An 18,734-nucleotide genomic window follows, 5' to 3' on the forward strand; every position below is an offset into this window, starting at 1 on the left:
GAGAGTGAGACGTGTGATTATAATATAAACAGTATTTACTTTTCAACCTGGTCATTGACTAACCATATTCAATTAACTTCACTGCAAAGCAACATTTAAACAATTTGAAAAATGAGTCAGATGGCAACTCTTTTGGGGTATGAAGATTTTGGAATCTGGTTGTTCTAAGATGGCTAAAGAAAAATCCTCCATCTTAGAGTTTCCATCGGTTGCTTATCCGTGCAATGTGATTTTTTTCGAATTATACCATTTCAATGTTATACCAGTGTTTTTCAGAAGCAAATGTCTATCACATTTTTTTTTATCTTCTAAGGCTTTAGTAAGTGTATATATATATTCTACTGCATGCATTTGCGGATAATTATATAACTGACTCACTAGAATTGTTCTAGACGTCCTTATGCAAATTTGTCTTTGTGCAGTAGCGCATTGTTGACCTCAGCAATAATGGCTGCATTCATTCCCAGCCTTGCTTGGCTTTCCTGACTTGGGGGCATCATAAATCCAGCTTGCCCCTCTTTAAATCATGTCACCCCCTCAAACACACTGAGTCTGATCATAAAAACCTCCACAAAAACATATTGCAACCTTTTCTGAATGTTGGCACTCTCCTGTTAGTGAGGGACCAAATCCTTCTTTTCTTAAAAGTACTGCCCATTTTGATCTGAAAACCACTGTCTGAATGAGATTACAACAAAGCCTAACCTATAATGTGATACTTGAATTGACTGGCTATTTATTACTTAAAATGTCTGGATGATTTAAAAATGCACTTTGTACCATTCTAGTATGTTAAGTAATTGTCCTGGATTCTTTTGTATTTTGATTCTGCTGTACTGTGAAGAATTTTAAGCATGATTTATTGTAAATGTAATTTCTTCAGCTACTGGTATAAAACTGGTAATTTCATAATTGAGTCCATTTTGGCTGAAAACGTCAGCTTTCGACTCGGTTGAATTTTCAGTTGAACATGTTTAAAGAGTAGTTGCTCTGATGATATTGTTTGCATGTTTACTGGATGGTTATTGTGAACAGATTCCTTTTGTTTATTTTTTTAGGTTTATATCTTTTATATCTTAGGTAAAATGTACCAGTGTGTTGTTAATTTAGAATGAGCTGAAAATGAGTTATCTTTGTGCTTGTAGGCTTTTGTATGTTCAAAGGAAAGTTGTTAATTGTAATATTCCACAGTGAGAATATACTTTAGTTACAATTTTTTTTCTGTTTTGTGTAATGGCAAACTGTAAACTATATTTGTTTCAAACTTTGCATTCTATCTTTTTGTTTTTTTTTTAATTTCAGGTTTTTTCTCTCTTCATCCACCACCCAATGATTCTGCCATTCAGTAGTAACTCTGTGTGCCTTTGTCACACGGATGAATGTAGCCTTGCCTTTATATTTAAAAGGAAGACTTCCTCAGAAAATGACCTCTGTAAAGCTGGACTTCTGCCATTTCAGTGTTTCCTTTAAGTCAGATGGAATTTTCTTCTGTAAGTTCAAGCCAATCTGTGTCTCATAATGCTTGTGTGATGAGGTATTAAGTTTGTTAGAAAATCTGTGAAGTTTGACCAAGTAGTGTAAGACACTGCTTCTGCTTTTGAAGTGAATCATGAATTAGTGATTTTTATTCAGTTTAAAATGCATCCTTTTAGTAAAGAAAAACAAATCCTGAATTTAGATTTCAAACTACATTTTACAGGATTTAAATTAATCAAATTTCTCATTGTGGCAGAAAATGGTTGCCGGCTCTTTGTCAGGTACAGCAGAGGGTTTCCATGGGAAAAATGAGCTCATGTACCATATCTGGGGATTCTGGTATCTGTAACGTTTTACTGTTTTAATAGCAGTGCTTCCAAATCATTAAATTATTTCCTCTCATATTCTGTTGTTCTTATTGTTTTTTATTTAAGCTGTTTTGTTTGCCATCTCTGATCACTGTCATGGTGATAGTGGCATTTTTAACCCTTCTTTATGCAAACGTGCAACATATTTGTGTGTTGATGTGCTCACCCTGCGGTCCATGTGGGTCCTAATGCCCCAGTATAGTGATGGGGACGCTATACTGTAAACAGGCGCCGTCCTTCGGATGAGACGTAAAACCGAGGTCCTGACTCTCTGTGGTCATTAAAAATCCCAGGGTGCTTCTCGAAAAGAGTAGGGGTGTAACCCCGGTGTCCTGGCCAAATTTCCAATTGGCCCTTACCAATCATGGCCTCCTAATAATCCCCCTCTATGAATTGGCTACATTACTCTGCTCTCCTCCCCACTGATAGCTGATGTGTGGTGAGCGTTCTGGCGCACTATGGCTGCCGTCAAATCATCCAGGTGGATGCTGCACATTGGTGGTGGTGGAGGGGAGTCCCCATTACCTGTAAAGTGCTTTGAGTGGAGTGTCCAGAAAAGCGCTATATAAGTGTAAGCAATTATTATTATTATATTATCATCTGCTATAGTGAATAATTTTGGAACTGCACACTTTAATAACACTTTGACTGTAGATAGTGTCATTTATAAATAAATACATTATAATTTATGTGCTGAATTGGGTAAAGAAATGCTATATCCTATTGTTTATTTTCACCACTGGTATGTAGAATCATTCCTTTTTAGCTGGGTTTTGATCTTTGTTTCTATTTATCACACCTAAGGAAGGCTTAACAGCTGAAATGTTTTCTTTCTTTCTGCATGGAATTAATTTCTACCTGTTCCTATATGCTCTATATATTATAAATATTGGACAGGTTGCACTCAACAAGAGGAAGCAGTCAACAAAGGGTCTTTATGTGCATGTACTGTATGTTGACTCATCATTGTCTTTATCCAGACAATGTGGAGAAGAAACAAAATGGCCTGCAAAATCCTGGGGAAAATACAGTGTAGGATTGTGTAACTGTGTAGGATTAAAATCAGATAAAGTCATGTACAGTTATATAATACACTAGTGAGCCCTTACTTAGAATATGATGTGTAGTTCTGATTGCCATATTCTAAAAAATACATCAATACCTTAGAAAGAGTGCAAAGTTGAGTAACAAGAATAATTTCAGATTGAAAGTGGATGTCATACACAATAATTAATTAATTCTTTTCAGTTGTGGACAGAGATCATGAGGGGAATTCATAGAGGTGTATCCAAAATCGGGAACAAGGTTGACAAAATCAAACCAATGAATTATTTTATGCCAAGAACTTAAGCTAGAACACAAAGTCACAGCTGGAAATTTAACACCGACGGCAGGAGGCAGTTATTACACAAAGGTTAGTGGGTGTCTAGAACAAGTTTCAAGCCATGCTGTTGAAACCAGATGGATGTGATCTTTAGATCAATAAGCTGCTAAGCAACCAAATGGCTGGTCAAATGGCCTCTTCTCATTTATAACGTTATGTTTTAGTCTGAATCTCACAAGTGGGTTTTCAGGGGTTATTCATGGAATGTTTTTAATACTAAGAATTTTTTTAAGGAGGGAAAAAATAACCAAAATAACCAAAAAGGGTTAAATTGAAGGTCCCCAATGTATGTTGATTTTAATGTTATCATATTTAGCTCTTAATCCCCCCTCCATACAGTTCATATGAACAAAGTTGCCTCAACTACAATACAATACTGTACATATTTTGTTAAAGGAAAACAAATGTGTATGTTACCTGTGAAAACAGATGTCCACTTTAAATACAAGAGACCTTCAAGAGATATTTTAGTTGTGTATAAGATAAGTCATCTGTAGAATGAAAAAAACCTGCATAAAGAAGTTCACACCAGTACTAGAAAATATGTTCCTCTTACCATTTCAGAGGAGATATACATGGTACTTTTGGATGTCTCACTTTACTTAAACAATTTATTCCTTTTTAACTGTGTATGCTACTCAAAGAAAAAAACTGCCGTCTTAAGGCAAACAAAGCAAGGAAGTGAACAGGGACTCGAAGCTTCACCTTATCATTCATGAGTTTTGCTATGGCTCCGTGCCAGCACAGTCATACTCAACATGTTTTGCCCATTGCCTTATGAGCTACACGAGTACACCTCTTATTAAAACACATTAAAGAAAGAGTTTGAAATGGCTCTTTTTGACAGATGTGAACTATTCGTAACCCAATATGAGCACAGTTAATGCTTTTGCATTTGTCAGTATTTAGATTTACCCTGGTTTCCTTCCATCTTCCAAAGACATGCTGACTGGCTTAAATGGTGTCTATAAATTGCTCCCGTGTGCATATGTGAGTGCCCTGTGATGCACTAATGTCTGGTCAAAGGTGCAGTCCCAGCTAGCAACATATGTTTCTGGGATGGGCTTCCGGTTGTTGCGTCCCTTAACCGGAATACAGTAAGCATCTTTCTGATAATGGATAATCTAGTAATATTAAAAGATAAAACCTGTACATTACATTATTTGTATAATTCAAGAGTGGTTAACTTTAGGATCTGGATTTAGTGACACTGTTCCAGAGGATAAGTACTGAAGTGATCCTTAACTGCTTAATTAACTGAGATGCTGCAGGACACCTTGACGTCTTAAGAATTTGCTGGAGCATGTAATCCAGGTGCCAGATTTGACTACCCCTGGAATAGGATTTTCGGATGGGTCATGTGTTGAATGATTTTTTTAATGTTTTGAAGTATGTGGGATGTTTATTGAGTCATCAACAAAAGGGTACCAACCTCAGGTATTGTAACTTAACTAATTTAAAACATGTATGTAGTGGAAGACCATAAACTACTCATGGCACATTTTCTTTGTAATTATATAAAGCTGAAGTAGTTTAAAAAAGATATATAATACGTTGTGTAGTTTTTATGCCAAAACTTCTATTGAAGGGGATACATCTTCATTTATGGAAGAATCCATAATGTGCTTTTAAAAATCCATAAAGTGCCTTTAATAGTCTAGCTTGTTGCTGGTAGCTGATTGAACAACCAGCATCGGCATACTGTAGTTTTAAAATACAGCAAATATGATTGGATGATTTTGTTCCACATAATGAACCTTGAAACATAATCAGAATTAGCCAATTTAATTCTTGTGCATTTGAGAATAAAGCCCATGATTTTAGAAAATCTGTGTTGTGGTGCAATTTTATTCTGTCATACATACGTAGGCCTAAAGTGTTTATCTCATTTAAAGTTACACTTTATGGTTGAAATAGGCATGTTAAATCCATTGTGCAGCTTAATTTCTAAGATGTACATGTAGATGATTTTTACTTTGGTGTTCAAAAGACATTAGCAACAGCCAGATTTGTTGTCAAAGTGATGGTGTGGTTCAAGCCTCTGGAGTGTTTTTCATTCACCCTAGAGATTAGTGCTTGGTTTACGGTCTAATCTCCTTATTTACAGCTTACTGCTTATCAAAGGTCATTTTGTTTATGAGAAAGTAGTAAAACAACATACTGGCATGTGTTTTGCTTACTTTGTGTTTATTCATTTCTTACACAGATTTATAGAATAACACAGTCAAGATCATGGGAGATATGAAGACCCCTGACTTTGATGACCTTCTTGCAGCCTTTGATATCCCTGACATGGTTGATCCCAAAGCGGCTATTGAATCTGGCCATGATGATCATGAAGGGCAAATCAAGCACAACGTCCATACAGAAGAGGACAGCCATGTTCCACCGGTTCCTGATGTTGGGGTCAGTGTTATTGTGAAAAACATCCGCAATATTGATCCTTGTGAGCATGCAGCCACAGAGAAGGAGGTTCATCCCTCCATGGGGAATGGGTTGCATAATGGCTTCTTAGCCATGTCTCCTGTTGACCGCTATGCTAAAGAAGCTGGAAAGTCACTGAAGGAAGATGGACATGGATCTACCATGAAAGACTCTTCATTCAACCAATTCAGCCCTATCTCCAGTGCAGAGGAATTTGATGATGACGACAAAATTGAGGTTGATGACCCATTGGACAAGCAGGACAATCTGTCCAGTTTCAGGACAAATCCACTCACAGGATCAGCTGTGAAGAGAGATGAGGACAAACCTAAAGCGATAGTAGGGGAAATTTTAACAAAAACTGGGGCAAATGGGGATCATGACAAAATTAAAACCATTAAAAGGGAAAATGAAAGTGCATTAGGTAGTTTAAATCTGTATGAGCAACCAAAGTCAAGGAAGGTTGATGAGAAGGCAAAGGAGATTGTGCAGAAGACTCTAGATGGGAAGGAAAGTGGAGAAAAATTGGGTCAAAATGCATCAAGTGTTTCCCAAGCTAAAGCAAAGTCATCTGCAAAACTGTCCTCATGTATTGCTGCAATTGCTGCTCTTAGTGCAAAAAAAGCCACCACAGATTCTGCCCCTGTGCTCCATACTAGTCCTAGGGACTCACCTATGGAAGCTAAGGAGAGTCCGAGGATCATTGAGAAGTCTGCAGATCCTGAGACACCTGTGGAGTTCACAAAGAAAGTATTTGCAAGACAGCCAGAAAGCCCCTGTAGTGTTTCCAGTGAAACCAGTAGTAAAGGCTCCCCATCTTCCCCAGCTGGTTCAACACCTGCTATTCCCAAAGTTCGTATAAAAACAATAAAAACATCCTCTGGGCAGATTAAGCGTACTGTCACGAGGGTCCTGCCGGAGTTTGATCAAGAAGGCAGTAAAAAAGTGATCGACCAAACCTCATCAATTGTCGTCTCTTCTCTTTTGTCTTCTCCTACTTCGACATCTGTCCTTTCCTCCCCTTCCCGAACTCCACTGCCAACAACAGTGGTTGCTACTTCGGCCAGTTCAACAACTGAAATTACTAAACAGATGACTATTAAGCCAGTGGCTACCGCCTTCCTGCCTGTCTCTGCAGTCAAGACAGCGGGTTCCCAGGTGATTAATCTGAAACTGGCCAATAACACCACAGTAAAAGCTACAGTCATACCAGCTGCCTCAGTTCAAAGTGCTAGCAGTGCTATTTTAAAAGCTGCCAATGCCATCCAGCAGCAGACTGTAATGGTGCCTGCTTCCAGCCTTGCCAATGCGAAACTTGTGCCAAAGACTGTCCACCTTGCAAATCTCAATCTCCTGCCTCAAACCACCACAACTGCTTCTGAACTCCGCCAAGTGCTTTCCAAACCCCAGCAGCCAATTAAGCAGTCTATGATCCCCACCCAGCCTCCGAAGAAGGTGTCCAGGGTACAAGTACTAGCAAGCTCACAGAGCTCAGTGGTAGAAGCCTTCAATAAGGTTCTAAGCAGCATTAACCCAGTGCCCGTTTATGTTCCTAACCTCAGCCCCCCCTCTGCCGCCTGTATTACCATACCCTCCCGTGGCTACAAGTGCTTGGAATGCGGAGACTCCTTTGCCTTGGAGAAAAGCCTCACTCAGCACTACGACAGAAGGAGTGTTCGTATTGAAGTGACCTGTAACCACTGCGCTAAGAACTTGGTTTTCTACAATAAGTGCAGCCTTCTTTCTCATGCACGTGGTCATAAAGACAAAGGCGTGGTAATGCAGTGCTCTCACTTGATCTTGAAGCCCATACCAGCGGACCAGATGATTGCCTCACCTTTTCCCTCCTCAGTTGTTGCCACCACCACCATACATAACTCCACAGCCAGCACTGTAAATTCTGTAACAAAAACTACGCCGGCTGCACTCAGCACTGTTATATCTGCACCCTCTACTGCTCCAGTAGTTGCTGCCATGCCCCTTGATGAGGATCCGTCCAAGCTGTGCAGACATAGCCTTAAGTGTTTAGAATGCAGCGAAGTGTTCCAGGATGAAGCCTCTCTTGCTATGCATTATCAACAGGCACTAGAGTCCAGTGGGCAGGTATGTGCATGCATTTTTGTCCCATTTTGTAAATTCAGCAGACATTTACCTAGAGTTGAAAATTATAGGCCTCTGTCTTTGTTAAATGAGTACCCCTGATATACAGTGCCTTGCGAAAGTATTCGGCCCCCTTGAACTTTTCAACCTTTTGCCACATTTCAGGCTTCAAACATAAAGATATAAATTTTTTATTTTATGTGAAGAATCACCAACAAGTGGGACACAATTGTGAAGTGGAACGAAATCTATTGGATTTTTGAAACTTTTTTAACTAATAAAAAAATGAAAAGTGGGGCGTGCAAAATTATTCGGCCCCCTTGCGTTAATACTTTGTAGAGCCACCTTTTGCTGCGATTACAGCTGCAAGTCGCTTGGGGTATGTCTCTATCAGTTTTGCACATCGAGAGACTGAAATTCTTGCCCATTCTTCCTTGCAAAACAGCTCGAGCTCAGTGAGGTTGGATGGAGAGCGTTTGTGAACAGCAGTTTTCAGCTCTTTCCACAGATTCTCGATTGGATTCAGGTCTGGACTTTGACTTGGCCATTCAAACACCTGGATACGTTTATTTGTGAACCATTCCTTTGTAGATTTTGCTGTATGTTTGGGATCATTGTCTTGTTGGAAGATAAACCTCCGTCCCAGTTTCAGGTCTTTTGCAGCCTCCAACAGGTTTTCATCCAGAATGGTCCTGTATTTGGCTGCATCCATCTTCCCCTCAATTTTAACCATCTTCCCTGTCCCTGCTGAAGAAAAGCAGGCCCAAACCATGATGCTGCCACCACCATGTTTGACAGTGGGGATGGTGTGTTGAGGGTGATGAGCTGTGTTGCTTTTACGCCAAACATATCGTTTTGCATTGTGGCCAAAAAGTTCGATTTTGGTTTCATCTGACCAGAGCACCTTCTTCCACATGTTTGGGGTGTCTCCCAGATGGCTTGTGGCAAACTTTAGACGAGACTTTTTATGGATATCTTTGAGAAATGGCTTTCTTCTTGCCACTCTTCCATAAAGGCCAGATTTGTGCAGTGTAAGACTGATTGTTGTCCTATGGACAGACTCTCCCACCTCAGCTGTAGTTCTCTGCAGTTCATCCAGAGTGATCATGGGCCTCTTGGCTGCATCTCTGATCAGTCTTCTCCTTGTCTGAGCTGAAAGTTTAGAGGGACGGCCAGGTCTTGGTAGATTTGCAGTGGTCTGATACTCCTTCCATTTCAAGATGATCGCTTGCACAGTGCTCCTTGGGATGTTTGAAGTTTGGGAAATGTTTTTGTATCCAAATCCGGCTTTAAACTTCTCCACAACAGTATTACGGACCTGCCTGGTGTGTTCCTTGGTCTTCATGATGCTCTCTGCGCTTTCAACAGAACCTTGAGACTATCACAGAGCAGGTGCATTTATACAGAGACTTGATTACACACAGGTGGATTCTATTTATCACCATCAGTCATTTAGGACAACATTGGATCATTCAGAGATCCTCGCTGAACTTCTGGAGTGAGTTTGCTGCACTGAAAGTAAAGGGGCCGAATAATTTTGCACGCCCCACTTTTCATTTTTTTATTAGTTAAAAAAGTTTCAAAAATCCAATAGATTTCGTTCCACTTCACAATTGTGTCCCACTTGTTGGTGATTCTTCACATAAAATAAAAAATTTATATCTTTATGTTTGAAGCCTGAAATGTGGCAAAAGGTTGAAAAGTTCAAGGGGGCCGAATACTTTCGCAAGGCACTGTATGTAGCCTATAGTTACAGCAAATCCCTAATGAGGAAATGGATTAGGTACTACCAAATCCTTATGTGGTAGTTTGGACTTGTGTATCATACAAGACCTGGTACTGAAAGGTGAAATGTATGCCACAGATGTGACACTTTTTTGGGGGGGGCATTAAATATAACTTTTTTAGGGCTTCACAGTTTTGTTGTCACTGTTTCAAATATCAATAGAGGCCTCAAAATTATTTACACTTGTGTTTTCATCAGTGCTATGTATATACCTTAGAAGAAAAAATAGTAGACATCGATTAACATCTCATAGTTCTTCCTGAACTAAAAAGGGGCTCCTTTGATTTTAGGAAACCATCTGAAATATCACTGTAATCTCTTTTCTATGACATATTATTGACTGGAAGTAGAAAGCAAATCAGTCTTTTTGTTAAGTTATGTTTTTTTTCACTTGGGCTGTGAAGCGTGCTTTTGTCCCAAGCACTTAAAGATTTTTCTTTTTTCCTGCATTTCTTCATGACCCTTTTTGTAGACTCTTAGAGTTCGACATTTACAGTAAAATTAAGATTTCTTTTGCTGTTTTTTACACTTATTAGAATTGTTCCCCGGAAAATCATTCATAGAGTTCTCTTTTTTAGATTAGGTGCAATAAATGCTTAATATTGTTTAGGAAAGGGCAGATGTAGCTGAAACCAAATAAAAAGTTGATGAACTGTATTCATTTACATATTTTCCACAAGTGCATTGCAGCTGTATTTTGTATTATTCCTCCTTTCTGTTATTTCAGTGCTGAGTCTTGTTAAATTTTATTTTATTTTCTGTCTTGATTGTTACATAAGACTGTACAGATGTAATGTTTCCAGACATTTTTTTTTTCACCTTTTGTTATTACATATTGGCTAATGCTCAGCCTTTTTGCGGTACGATTATAATTGTAAATAGCTGTTTTAAGTACTTTCAAATACATATTATAGAATTCACTATTCAGTTACTAGATTAGAGGTACTGAAAAAGAAATAAAAATTAAATGAAGGGCCTAAGATCTTGTTAACTACTTATCAGTATATATTACTGTATAACTGCTCAACACTTTTATGCATGTTGCATTGCATGTTTATTTTGGTTTATTTAGTGAATGTGAAGTCTTTGAGCTGTGTTCTGTAGGACAGTCATGTAGACAGTCCTATAGGATGTAGATATTTGGTGATAAAGGAATACTGTTCATCCTAGATATTAAACAACAACTTTGCAGTTGTTAAATATCTTTGAAAAGATGTACATACTTTGTAGTCCATATTTCTGTGAAAGAATAAATTTAAGCTAGACTTTTGTTAGTTGGAAAATGTTCAGCGAAAGAAAAATTGGTCAGTTTGCAAAAACCTAATCCTTGTGACCTGCTAATGCATTTAATATAGAAGCAAGTTGTACATTAGATATTTTATTGATGGCATGCATTTGTGTTCTTTATAGAAAAGCACTTTTTTTTAATTTTCCATGACAGAAAACTTGCAACATTTGCCAAATGCTGCTTCCGAACCAGTGCAGTTTTGCTTCACATCAGAGAATTCACCAGCACAAATCTCCATACACATGTCCGGAATGTGGAGCCATCTGCAGATCGGTCCATTTCCAGACCCACGTCACCAAGAACTGCCTGCACTACACCCGCCGAGTGGGCTATCGGTGAGTGTTGCTGCTCTTTTATGGGATTGGCACTCTAGATGAATATTGCAACTCATTTTTTATTATTATTTATGGCTGTCGTAAAACAAACTGAATATAGTTCATGATTTGCAGTAATGAGGTATTGCAAAAATGTAAGAACAGAACCGTAATAGTCAGCACATCTAGCTTGTTTGGTTGCCAGTAGCAACTTGAATCGCTTATTCCAGCTGAAGAAAGCCACTGAGTTGTCAATGTTGGTCACTATTTTGGATACTGGAATCAGGTCCATTATAATCTTTTCTGTTCAAAACTAAACATATTGAGTTCTTAGCCTGTAAGAGTAATACATTAATTTGTTTCCAGAAATGTACTTGCATGTTCTTCTTTGGACTGATTTCAGAGTGGCAATATATTTTTTGTTACTGATGCCTAATACCTTTTCTTTTTCTTATGTTAATGTTAACATTGTTTTTTAAAACAAAAAATAACTATCCTATATAAAACTAATTGAATGTAAATTTGAAACTCATGCTACTGGAATTATCTGGTTCTTAGAAAGGTGTTGTTCAATGCTAAATTGATATTGCATAGTCTAGTGCAATACACCTCTGTAGCTTGTCCTGAAATGGTGGTTGAGTACAGTGATGACTAGAGATTCTAAATTCGAAGTGTAGTTATAAATATTAACAATAAAACAGGAATTTGCTGTCCTAAAAATTGATCTTTTATCTCCAATTACCGTGCAATGCACCATTTGAATCAGTCTTTGTAGACCCGTGCTTTGTTCAGTGGATCATAAATAAATATTATTTTGTATTCTAGACCACATTTTTAAAGAAAAGTCATGCGTGTTTGTTCCCTCAATAGAAGTAAACTTTAAAAGATTATAAACTTAAAAGATTAAAATAGTTATCTCAATACATATAGCAGTTTGAAGTAAAATATTAACTTTGCAGTACAGGAGATGCCCGTGTGGATCTGGGCTATGTAATTAGCAGACTGGTTGAGCATTGCTGGGGCAGGCCAGGGGCCCAATGAATCATCATGCTCTAGCACCAGGGCTTTTTGTGTTCACATTTGAATTGAACAAGTGTTTTCTTTGTTTATCTTTTCTAGAGCTTGTATGATGGTTACAATGGTGAACTAAATTAATTTCTAAATTTAATTGTGATTCTAAATTTAGAGGTTCTGACATAGTCAGCTTATAATGAATTTTTGGTCTGGTTAGAATTAAGTTCTAATGAGAGCAGAGTTATAATACTAAAACTTGACATTTGTTTTTCTCTGTACAGCTGTATCCACTGTAGTGTAATCTATGCGGATGTGGCTGCCCTGAAGTCGCATATCCAGGGGACTCACTGTGAAATCTTCTATAAATGTCCTATCTGTCCAATGGCATTTAAATCAGCACCAGGCACCCATTCTCATGCCTATACACAGCACCCTGGAGTCAAAATAGGAGAACCCAAGTAAGTCATAAAACATGTAATTTGCTGGTATAATGCCTGTATAGTGAGATGTATCTAAAGAATCTAAAACCCAGTAAAACTTCCACATCCTTCTCAGTTCAAAGTCTGAGAAACAGGATACTGTTTGCTATCACCTGAATCAAGACATTGCCGTCAGTCTTAAATTCAGGAAAAATACTTTCTGCATTCTTAGGCATTCTGTAACCCTTTTGTATGTGATGATCTTTTCCATTACAAAGGTAAAACATTTAAAGGATTCCAGCTATGCTTGTTGTTGCATCTTAATTGAATTGTCATTTCTATATACAAATAGTGTATGTTGAAATGAATGAAGCCATAATAAAATGCTTACATTTAGGATATCTGCACATAGTGTGGGTGTGTCTTCTAGTTTGAACTTAAAAAGGATGTGTTCATCGCTAGAATATTTTATCTTCTATATTCTCACTGCTTTGTATACTCAATCACATACTTACCCAATTCTGGGAAGTAAGGGCTTTTTTTCCCAAAATGCCATATTTCTGGTGAGTGTTGTAGGTGACCTTGGAGACCAAAAGTATATTAAAATTCCTGTTTCAAAACTAATAACAGACGGTTAGGCTACGTAAGACTGAAAAGTCTGAATACACAAAATTATAAATTATTCATTGTCTTAACATTGGTTAATAATAAAGTAGTAAATAAAGATAATAATAGTAAACATAGTAACAAATAAATAAAATAAAACTATGTAATGGCTGTTGGGTTGTAAATTGTGTGATGATAATGCTGTGTGATTGTTTTCGTATTATAAATATTTGTATTAAATTATTAGATTATATCACAATATAACTTTATGTAGGAAGGGTTTCTTGGGGCCTAGCGACCAGTGTGTTTGATTTGTATTATATTTCTATGTAGCAGAAGACGCTGTAAAGGTTGATTAGTATTGACAGAATTGTACATTCATGTGTGGAAACAACTAATACTTTTGTTATGACAAGTCATGATTTGTCTCCAAACACTTTTCTTTGAGAGAGAGGTTAATAAAACTATTACATTGTTATATACAGTATACCCCCACATTCAAAAAACATATTTTCTCAAACATATTTCTATATACATTTTTATAAAATGTGATCTGGGTATGTGACAAAGTTAAAAAAGTTATCAGATAATATTTATTGCATTGTGTTACACTAGAGTTTAATCATCAATGTATGTGCTTACCTTTAATACCAGTGCCTAATGTACTTCCTTTTAGATTTTTCCCATATGGCAAATACCTTGATATCTTTTTCAAAAATCAAAGGTACACAAATAAAGAGATCCAGAGAAATTTGATATCCAGACAAAATGGATTACAGAAAGCACAATTACTTGACATTTTGAACGTAAGTCTTTAATTTGATTATGCGTGGTCACTTTAATTGAATGTTATTTCCCTCTTATGACCTTTTCATCCTTTCTCATCACGTCCCTCAACTTAAATTAATTAATTTCAAACCTGCAGAATAGGTATTTTGTATTATCGTGTATTATACACTTTTGAACCCCACTTAATGTATTGTATTGAGTTAGTAGTTACAGTACCATGTTTTTTTTTTTTAGAAGTGTAAGTGTAATCACACTTAAAAATAGGTTACATTTTACATCATTTTAGAAAAGTCTTTAGTCTATAGCATAAATATACTTAAGAATTGTGTACTTGTTTGGGGCTTCTTTCAAGCCACAGCCACACGACACCCAGTTACGATAATAAATAGCGATAATTTATTAGTGAGTCATTTGAACATGATAAGTTGTAGAACTTTAAAAAATATTTTAAATCTAAAGAAAACTATCACTCAAAGAAAGTAACATAAGTGTTATTTTAGAGCTTCGACTTTTAGAGTATTTTTTTTTAATTACTGATTCTTCTGTTCTTGTGAATATATACCATTGGTAGGTACACTGGACATTAAAAATAATTTTACTTCAAAGATTGAGGTTTAAACTATTTTAGGTAATGAATGTTGTTTGCTAATAGACCTTTCTTATTTTCTCTTTTACCTTCTAGAAATTAATACTTTTCTGTTTTCATTTGTTAGCATTGCAACAAAGTTTCCACAATACTGATGTCTGTGAAGTAACAAATTGGATATACTGTATCTTAATGTATTTTATTTATTCATTTATACAGAAATGGGAGAATTTCACTTACCATCCTGACAGCTGATAGGCTGATTTGTAAAAGGTTCCTGTCCTGAATGAGGAAAGGAAGGGAATGACAGTTGTGGTAGAAAAAAATAGAGCATGAGTTAGTGTATGGGAGAGAAAGAGTGAAATAGAAGGATGTTTTACGGGAAAGTGAATATTCTAAAGATGATTGAACTTCCCAGGTTTGGGAAATGTACAGTTAAGAAAAACCGACACTTTCAGCGTGTTTAAGTATTTATTTAATCTCAAAGATTGTTGAGTTTCACAGATCCATTCAGTATATACTGTATATATGTTTTCATTTCATGTAAATTGTAAAACGCACAATTTACAATATCTAAGACCAAATCAAACTTGCAGTGGGGAATTAGATTGATGGTGATTTACATTTGCAAAAGGGCTTTTCCTTTAACCTTAAGGAAATTTGCCTTCCAGTTTTATAACTCAGTATTGTCAAAATTTCGTACTTTATCCCTACGTGTTTATATTAAATGTAGTTATTTTTAAAATTTCAGATCAAGTTGAAAACCCTAAAACGATGACTTAGTGCTAATAATGAAGAACATGTAGCTACAACCTCAACTAATATTTTATAACAATGTCTTGCATTTATGTAGCATCACCATGTTACATATGCAGCCATTCGAAGTGCGCGGTACAGACACGTACCGGAGGTAATTGGCTACGGCGTCGCGCATCCTGACGCGCGGTACCGCGGTACGTGATTGGTTGACCGACAGGGGCACTCGTGGTCCGTTGGTCGGACATAGAAAGATTTACAGTAAATGTCTTTACTGTGCCCGTTTTACCATTGAATATTCATATGGCATTTTACCAGTGAAGGGAAATCTTAGTACCTGAGCATAAAAAGAATAGGAGCATACTGTAACACGTGTAAAGGCCATAAACAATATTAATTTTGGAATATAAACATACAGTATATGGCTGGTCTCGGTACTTTAAATAAAAAAATACACACCAGTATTCCATTTCTCCCTAAACATTTTAAGCTTCGAAGTCCTTAAGTAATGTGATACCGTAGTCAACAAGCATACTTTTAGAATTTCATTAAAAGGGAATATAATATGGAATTGCGTATGTAAAGAAATTAATAACGATATAATTATATTCATGTACCGCAACACAAGAATAGTACACGCTGTACATTGTCTGTTGATAATGTTTCTGTAGTGCTTTTTCAGCACCCTGCATGTGACCTTGCCGGTGGCGCTGTGGGTTAGGTTCCTGACTCCTGCGTCACATGGTGAGTGTTTGAATCCAGCTGAAGCTATGACTTTTTTTTAACAAACATTTCTTTGAAAAAATAAAACATTTCCCTGGGTTAGAGATTAAATAAAAAAACACATATATTTAAACACGCGTTTGCGATTTAAATCAAAACGTGATTTAAATCAATATAAATGTTTATATTGTAACGCATAGGTGACTATTCATTGTTATTAAAATGACTTAAATTCTATCATGTTGTGATATTTAAAAATATAAAAGTCAATTAATTGTCCATAATATTGCTATTCTATTTTTTCAAAGAAATGTCGCAGTACACGAATATAATCATATTGTTATTAATTTCTTTAGATACGCGATTCCATATTGTATTAGCAGAAAAGCTTAAACTACCACTTTTTTACACGCTATTTCACATGTTAGTTAAAGACTTCGATGCTTAAAATGTTTAGGGAGAAATGGAATACCGGTGTGTATTTTTTCTTTAAAGTACCGATTCCTGGAATCTGACTGGCTGACACCCTTCTGAAGTGGTTCCATAATATCTGGTATATGGAAAAGAAAGCGTTGATAAAAAAGCCTGGATTCTCATGTATCTGATACAAGTATCTTTTAATACAGTCTTTGCTGTGCTCTTGAGGATCCTTGTGATATTTTGAGCTCTGGTTGAATGATAAGTGTTGCAGTTTAAATCATTTTCGTAGTTAGAAATTATGAAACGCTCTGTTAAAAGCAAGGGAGTTTTTATGTCTGTTGCAGTAAAAGAAAATGCCTGACAAAGTGGGGCTTGGACACATTCCAAGTGCTTGTACAAATGTGCTAAAGAAATTATACTTTGAGTTTACAGCTTGTCCAAAGTCATTCTTTATTAATACTATTAGTAATCTCTTCGGCAAAGGCTTTGATGCATAAATATTTCTGATAAAGGTAGGTTGTGTACTTTTGTCCAACTGAGCAATCTTGCTTTCATAAAATATACCAACTTTTTAATGACTGATGATTAACATGCTGTAATAAACAGTTTAAACTCAAATGCTGTACATGAGAGGTTAAGCTTTATTGGCTCCCCCTGGCGGTTTTACAAGGTGATGCCGGACACTTTCCGGCATGACGTCAAATGACGCGATTAACCCCGTGATACTGCGTGATACTGTGACACGCCCACCGGGGTATACCGCGAAATACCCCACCCATTTTAATGGCTGCATCTGTAGGTGCCATCAGCCCCACTTTACAGCAGATTAGGTGGAGAAGTAAGAAAATGGTGGGGATATGAGGTAGTGTAAACAATATTGTGGAACTCCAGATTGGAATTTGACCAGGACACTTGCAAACAATGCAGTGTAGTGTTTCGTCACAAAATCTTTTTGGGATCATTATTTTTAATGTCTTATCTGAAGGATGGAACTTCCTGCAACACAGAGTACCTGGTACTGTCCATAGGGCAGGGTATCGCCAACTGGTCTGAGATCACTACTGTCACCACTTACAGCTACAATCTGATTTTGCCTTGATTAACTTTTGAAATACAGTACGACAAGATAAGAATAATGAGTTGTACAGTAAAACTGTATAAGTATAAAAGAAGAAGAACATAATACCTCCATAGATGGTCATTACTGTATAAAATAACACGTCTCTTTGCAAGTAACTTCATGGCCATCAGGGTTCTATCTCTATGGTTACACATGCACATTTCAATGTAGTACATACATATCCCCAAACACACTCAAATATTGTGGTATTTGTAAACATGGAGTCAACATACCTTGTTCTGAGGCCTAGGCAGGACAATAAAACTTTTTTTTTATTTTTCCAAAGATGACAACTGGTTTAAGATTCATTTACACACAGAAGGACATTATGAAAAGGTTACTAAGAGTTTGTAGTGTGCAATTTTTTCATTTTTTGCAAACACTGCTATCTTGTGCAGATTATTTACCAAACAAAATGAAATTCATTTTTAAGTCTAAAATTATCTGTGCCTCACATTCCTGTGTAATATTTCAGGTTGTTACATGGTTTGCAAGTGACAAACCATGGACTGAGAATGTTGTACTTTATCAATAGAAATCGAAAAGAAAACTAAATATTAAATACTGTATATAGATAAAAACTATTTTGCGGGCAGCTTGGTGGCAAAGTGGTTAGCATTGCTGCCTCGCTGCGCTGGGTCCCAAGGTTCAATTCCAGATTTATCTGCTTGGAGTTTGTGTGTTCTTCCTGTGTTCTTGTGGGTTCCCTCTGGGTGCTCCCACAGTAAAGAAAGATACTGCAGGTTAACCGGCTTCTGGGAAAATTGGCCCTGGTGTGAGACTGTCAGTGTTTGTGTCTGTGTGCCTGTCCTGTAATTGACTGGCTTCCCATCCAGGGTGTATCCTTCCTTGTACCCTTTGCATGCAGGGATGGGCCTGTCTCCCATGTAACTGAATTGAAACAAGCTGTCAAATGCAACAAAATGGAAAAAGATGGAATCTTGAAGTCATTTTTGACCCAAGCCTCACATTTGAATCTCAAGTTTGCAGTGTTACAAAGCTGTCTATTTTCATCTTTTTAACATTGTTGATATCTGTACACATCTGTCCCTGTCTGATACAGAAGATGGAATGGTTCAGGTTTTTCCAGGGTTTATTATGGTAATGTTATATTTGCTTATGTTTCCAAACATGTTATTAACAAGATGCAGCGTGGTCATT

At 36.9% G+C, this 18,734-nt stretch overlaps 1 protein-coding gene across 4 annotated transcripts in view; it reads left to right on the forward strand.

The window, feature by feature from the left end:
- The window catches only part of znf532 (zinc finger protein 532), a 44,270-nt gene that overhangs the window by 12,858 nt on the left and 12,678 nt on the right, over positions 1–18,734 (forward strand). For all 4 annotated transcript variants that reach the window (XM_015340159.2, XM_015340160.2, XM_015340161.2 and 1 more), the window contains 3 exons: positions 5,435–7,755; positions 10,980–11,161; positions 12,436–12,612. In XM_015340159.2, coding sequence (XP_015195645.1) covers positions 5,461–7,755; positions 10,980–11,161; positions 12,436–12,612 — 2,654 coding nt within the window. In that variant the 5' untranslated portion in view covers positions 5,435–5,460. The remainder of the gene's footprint in view (positions 1–5,434; positions 7,756–10,979; positions 11,162–12,435; positions 12,613–18,734) is intronic.

Source organism: Lepisosteus oculatus, chromosome 3, assembly GCF_040954835.1.
Source record: "Lepisosteus oculatus isolate fLepOcu1 chromosome 3, fLepOcu1.hap2, whole genome shotgun sequence".
NCBI classification, from domain to species: Eukaryota; Metazoa; Chordata; class Actinopteri; order Semionotiformes; family Lepisosteidae; genus Lepisosteus; species Lepisosteus oculatus.